The 6,848-nt window shown below is 34.3% G+C and overlaps 1 protein-coding gene across 4 annotated transcripts in view; it reads left to right on the plus strand.

Moving 5' to 3' along the window:
• Positions 1 to 6,848, plus strand: part of LOC106873692 (neurobeachin) — a 436,667-nt gene that overhangs the window by 307,724 nt on the left and 122,095 nt on the right. Inside the window, exon 39 of one of the 4 annotated variants that reach the window (XM_052973557.1) lies at positions 2,292 to 2,541. The exons of the other annotated variants lie outside the window; for them this stretch is intronic. Within the exon in view, the coding sequence (XP_052829517.1) occupies positions 2,292 to 2,354 (63 nt within the window). The 3' untranslated portion in view covers positions 2,355 to 2,541. Of the gene's footprint in view, positions 1 to 2,291; positions 2,542 to 6,848 lie in introns of those variants that run through there. 4 annotated transcript variants of the gene reach the window in all.

Raw genomic sequence — 6,848 nt, forward strand, 5'->3', positions numbered from 1 at the left:
TATAACATATATCATATATATTATAATATATATCTGTGTGTGTATACACAAACACGTTACTTTTCTCTATTTTATTTTCTTACTGTCTTTTTTCTTTCCTTTTGTTTTTCACTGTTCATTATGCCCCGGGGCCAAACTCTAGAAGCCAGGTTAATGTTCCCAGAGAGCGCCTCTCTCGTCGGCAACCAAGTAAACTTCCATATTTACGTCCTTCATATATTTTGTAATTCTATTTATGCTGTCCATTATCCAATTCCTAGTAACATATTGTTCATTATCTTGTCTGCCGTCTTCTCTTTTCTTCCATTTTTACCGCTGTATTTTTTTTTCTTTTCTTTGTGTTTATTTATTGTCTCCATCTCTTGCCGACTTCCTACAATGTCCGCCATGTTCTTCACGCTTTTAAAACAAAATAAATCAGTCCAAGCAATAGCTAATAAGAGCCACTTGGCTGATTATAATTTGATATACCTCCATTACTTTAATGGAAGCGTATGACTGCGCCACTCTGTTAATGTATTCGGAGTGTGTTAGCTACAAAGGAACATAGCAATCCTCCTTACTCCACTTATCCACATACGTAGTGTCTTTGTTTTTAGAAGCCCCATCCATCCCGCGAGTGTGTGTGTACGTTTTGCAAACGTGTGTGTGTGTATGTGTGTGTGTACCGGCATAGATGTAAACCCATCTTAACACGAATTAAGAATTATGCTATCAAAATTAGGATTCAGTTTCTTTCGATGGATATGTGTAATTGTTCAGTGCACTTACATACACACTCACTCACACACACACACACACACACACACACATGTATACATATACGTACAGACATATACATACACTCACACATTCGTGCATGCATACACAAATATAAATATATACATACATATACAAGTACACGCGTATATACATTCATATACATATTCTTCAGTTATATATGAGCGCACATGCGCACACACACGTTACGGCTAAATTTCTTCATTGTCTTTTCCAGTTATCAGTGTTTGGGTTGTTTTTGTTTTTTTTATATTTCAGTATTGAACATCTTCGGATTTTGCATTGTTTTATGCGTTTATTTTATATATTGATAACGAGTATTATCACAACATCACCCTTATGTCTACTTGTCATGTAACCATTATATTGACAATGTTGACAACTTGCCAACAGTTCCGTTTCCTCACTTACAAAACTCTCAACAATCAACACTGGCCAAATCCACAAAGTATTACGATTTCTGTGTGCACTCCATCCATGACTTCATAGTATTTCAGAGAGTTTCAGGAATGTTTGGTAGTGTTAGTTTCTGTTGATGTAACAAACACGAGAGCAATGTGAAAATGCACCTTAAGATTTAGTCACACAATAAATATAAGGTGTACCGGGAAGGAGCCGACGAATTGTTTGGTTAGATCACAAGCTGTGACAAAAGAACTTTGTCAAACCAATATAACTAATTAGTAATCAAATTGATTAATTTTATAAAACTGAAGCGAAATAACAAACGGCTTTTTTAAGTTCTGTTTTAGAAAATTACTATTTTTAAGATAGGAGAATATTGGAGTTCGCTTGAAGCTTTGTGTATTGTTTGTAAAGAATAAAAGTTTAGAATGGTACAACAATGCACTATAAAACAAAAAAATGGACTATATACCTGTTGTAACTTGGTTATCTATAGTCCGATGATATTTCGGAATTACAATTCCTTCTTCGGATCTTCTTAGCTGGAGTCTCTATAGCAGAGACTCCAGCCAAGAGGATCCGAAGAAGGAATTGTAATTCCGAAATATCATCGGACTATAGATAACCAAGTTACAACAGGTATATAGTCCATTTTTTGTTTTACTATTTTTAAATCTCTCAACGAGAGATATTCAGCAACAGTACTTTGGAGTAAAGATTGTTTGCCAACATGACATGGCAGTCATGGTTTAGGACGAATGTTGCTGTAATTAAGCCCCAGGAGACTAGTTGGTGCTAGATTCCCTTGTTCGAAAATATAAGGACACAGCTGTAATTTAGTCCCAGGATGTCTCCTGGGGCTAAATTACAGCAACATTCGTCCTAAACCAGGATTGCCATGTTATGTCGGCAAACAATCTTCACTCCAAAGTTCTGTTTGTTCAGAGTTTACTGACAAAGCGCTGTTCTTGTTTCTCTTTCTTTAATTACTATACTTGGAAAACATTGAGCAGTATTAACATGAAGTTTGAAAACTAATATACCATTTAAATAATAATGCCTAATTCCACTAAATTTTATTTTAACTATTTTTTTCTTTTTTACAGGTAAGTGATACGAATTATTTCCGAAATTGTCTATTGGAAGGTAAGTGTTTGCGTTTTATTTAAATATAATGTTGTTCCGTTGAAGTCAGACATATAAGGTTGTCTCTACTATTATTATTATATTTGGAGTTGTTTACTGTAAGATTAAGATAATTCTATGTCTGCCATGTTATCAATAGAGTGACACTTAATATGCTTGTTGTACTTGGCTCTTGCTAATGAACAACCCATCCAGCTTCGTTTTGTCGTAAATAAATAAAATCTGAGACTATAATAACATTTATGTTTCCATTTCGTTATTTTACAAAAATAGAATAAATAAAATAAAATTTAAAATTAAAAAAAAAACAAACATACTAAAGGAAAATTCTTGGCATTTATCCACTAAATCATTTCTTTTCTCTTATTCTTTATTCATGAAATGATTTTAAAAATAAGTAATACATTAATTCTTCAGTTATGCTGTATGTAAATTTTAACATACAATTTTCCTTCACTTTGACAACATGCAGTTTACATGATTCCGCTTTAGCGCTGTTTGCATTTCGGTTCCGTTTCTTTCTCTCTTTCTTTTTTTGTTTTCTTTTTTTTTCTTTTCTTACTTTTCTTGTGTGTGTGTGTGTGTGTGTGTGTGTGTGTGTAGAAAATCAGTTTCTATTTCACTTTTCCTTTTTCTTTCAGTATTTTTTTTTCATTTCACTTCTTCAATAGTAACGAAGTAGACCACACTCAAATACCAACGTTTTGTGTTAGAAATTTTTTTTTTAATAATATTTTCTGAAATATTTTCGAAACTGTAAAGTCGATAAAGCCGATTTCTCTAGAAATAATAATTAAAGAAAAATTAAATCAACTCCCAAATAAAAGTGTGATACAGATATTAGGAAAAGGGTTTATCATAAACGAAACAATTTGATTAGATAATGCTTTTTTTTTAATGAAGGAAAAGATCCGATCCAAAATAATGGCAGGATCTTCACTAACTTTAAAAGATGCAACGTACATAAGTACACACATTCAATGGGGAAAAGATATATTACTTTCACCAGAAGGCAAAGCACAAACTATGTGTGTACATAAACGGGTGCATAATAATGGTATTCATCATATCTATTTCAAAAAGTAATTGCTTAAATTTCATTTGTATTTTTGGTTATTAATATCGTAAAATTCTCCCTCGTTTTATACGATTTCAATTTACGCGGCAACTAACAACATTTGCTGTGGAAACCGAGGGTTAATTGAATCTCTCTTTTTTGAATACTTCTTTTCTTTTCTTTTACAGCAGCTTATTGAACATTAAAATGTCTTGAACGAATGAATGAATGAAACATTTTCAGACCTTGTTTATTTTCATACTTTCTCGAAATGTAGACCATAATTATCTAAAATACTCGGCAAACCTGTTAACGCTGTTTTTAGTTGAAATGCCTGGTCATAATTGCATGTTTGCTGGGTGAAATATTGTGCTATTATAGTTATTACTTAAATAAACGTTAAGTAACTATAGCGAGAAAGAAATTAATGCTGTGTTGCTTAGTGTTTCAAAGACGACTGTTACGCTGATACAGTAAGAGGTTCCAAGCTTAGGTTTATATATTAAACTCACAATATTCCTGGTCAAAGGGGGAATCTTAGTGCCTGTCGATGGACATTTTGTATGGATTATCCTTGGACCGGAAGCTGTCTGGATGTTTGCAACAGAGTAGCCTCTGTTAAAGGAGTCTGGGAATTTATTGAGGAAGAGTAGTTATTTGGCGTGATCCCAGTACAACTCTTTTTTTCTTTCTTACTTTAAACTCACCGTGAGAAACGGGTCAATAATCAGTCCCTCCTAACTTCTATGTTTTATGCTCTTATTTATTTTTTAACAATTACCATTTTCTACTTTTTTCATTTCTACCTTTAGTTCTGATTTTTACGTAATCCTTGCTCTTGGTACAATCTCATGATGTTCCCATGCAGTCCTTGATTTTCATACAACCCCATCATGTCCCCACGTGGTCCTTGGTCTTCGTGCAACCACATCAAATTTCCACGTGGTCCTTGGTCTTCGAACAACCTGAAGATGTCCCCATATGGTCTTTGGTTTTCGTTCAACCCCATTGCTGTATTCGCGAAAGAGGTTCTTGAACTATCTTTCCAGCCTCTCGCATGGTTCATACATTTCAGGTGATTAATCTGAAGTTCCTTCTTCAGGTCAAAAATCGCTTTGGTTCTTTCCTGAGAACGGCTTTGACCAGTGACTAACGTATATGTCTTGCTTTCTATTCTTGTTTCTTTAGCAAGAAAGGTCTAAACGCCTTTGAATTGCTCTTACAACCATCTAAATTTGGGAACAAAATTTGTATTAATAGTTGTCTACTGTAACATGCCCACAAACAATCAGTAGCTGCCAGTCTTTGTGACTTTATGAAAGAACCCCTGCAATACATAGGAATCTTACTATAATACTAGTAAGTATTTCAAGTGCGGAAGTACTTGAAAATATGTAAAGGTGAGGTTTACTACGGCGAGAAATTTTAATCTGGTTCCCTATATTTTATTCCGGTTATCTCTTAGGAGGGCTTACAGTATTACCATTGTTAACCAAATCTTCAAATTATACCTTAGCATATTATCAGATAATGAAGACGTCGTCAGTTATACAAAATGGATTGTCTTTGATTGTAGGTTCTCTCAATTAACCCTTTAGCATTCAGATTACTCAGTCAAATGTAATGCTTAATTTATTCACATTGTTTTGAATTAACCATGCATTGTCTCATAGTTTCTGGATTTCAATGAGATGATTGTTTATTTGTAGAAAGATAAATTTAGACTGGTGGTTCCAAGAGGCCAGAGTTGGCTGGCATGAACATGAAATAGATAGGATGTTTTGGCCAGATAAGGTCGGTTTAAATGCTAACGACTTAAAGCTGGTCTAAGACTAAACAACAAATACGAGACAGCTCTTCTTCCTATTTTTCTGAAGAAAGTCTGCCAGTACTTGCTTCAGTCTAGTAAACAACTGCAAATTATCGAGTTAGTATATGATGCCAGACAAATATTCCCCGAATTTATAGTTACAACTGATGTTGTGTTGTTCACTTAGTGATTCCAACACCAGTGAAAGTTATATTCAATTATATCGAACCCAGTGTTTACTCTGGTACTTATTTTATCGATCTGTATGTGTCGAATGGAATAGGTCTAACTCTGGAGTAGTGGAACGTAACACCAAATACCACAAGGTATCCATAACACCGATTTTGGTTTTAACTGAATACAAGATTAACCTTTTTTCTTATAAGATAAGAGCTTGAAATCAATTGTAGACGCCCTAACTGCTAGAAAAAAACAGTCAAATCTTCCCCAAGTACCAGTTGTTGTTTAGCCCCATGATCGTGCAGATTTGTTAGCAAAAAATATTGAAGCCGTAAACTTCTTTTTGTATAATGAAGGCGGCATAATACAAAATGCTTAAAAAAGAATGAATAAAATAGTAGCGTGTGGCTCGAGAAAAATTTAGCTGTTATTTCTTCCAGCAGGAGTGACGCGTAAAGACCCGCCCATTCATGGTTCGGTTGGTTGTTCAATACCCTATCATCTTTATTTGCCTTATCAAGCTCTCATAAATTATTATAATCGCTAATAAACAACTCCTGTATCTTCCATTTTTTTTTTCAATGGATAGCAGACGTTATTGATATGGGAGATACTGTTGCTGAACGTGTTAAATATTGTTGTTAGACATTAAGGTATCTAAAGCGGAAGGGGTTGGAAACTACGGTCGTTTTTAAAGTTATAGCATGTAATTGCAATTATTGTGCTGTAGAATAAAGAGTGACTGTGTGGTGATGGCGGTGGTGTTTTGGAGTCTGGAAGTGGCTGACGTAGAGGATACAGTGGAAGATAAATGGACTGACTGGGTGTAGTGCAAGTAAATTCTGTGGAATTGCAAGTCTGAGGTATTAATTAAATGCTTTCACCCACCATTTACTCTTCATTTTGTTTTATGCTATAATGTCACTTTGATTATAGAGTTCAATGATTGATTGTAGTCTCTTCAGTCTATTCCTTCAACCTCTCTTACTCAGTTTCGCCATATTTATTTATTTATCGTCTGGTCAATCATTTCTTTACGTGTAAAGGAGGAGACACTTTCCAACATATTCTTACATCCATTTATTTGGACTAGAAATGATGCTTCTATTCGACACTAAAAAGAATGGCATTTTGCATGTGATAATACGATTACACATATACTCCCTGCTCTCTCTCTCTCTCTCTCTCTCTCGCACGCACACAGACACATACACACACATTCTCTCTCTCTCTCTGATCCCTTTTGGTTGAAGTGAAAAAATATTTTTTTATGTACCACATTTGATGGCATATAGACTCACTTCTTTTTTCTCAAAAAATATCTCTAAAAGTCACTTCGAGTCTTGTGTTAGGAAAATGGTCTATATTCCATGCTTTAATGCACTAAAATCTTTTTTTTTTTTTTCTGAGTTTTCGCTACTGAAATTGAGATGCATCTAGAACGCCTGTGCTTCTTTTGTGCCATAAAGT

This window comes from Octopus bimaculoides, chromosome 16 (genome assembly GCF_001194135.2).
Source record: "Octopus bimaculoides isolate UCB-OBI-ISO-001 chromosome 16, ASM119413v2, whole genome shotgun sequence".
Lineage (NCBI taxonomy): Eukaryota > Metazoa > Mollusca > Cephalopoda > Octopoda > Octopodidae > Octopus > Octopus bimaculoides.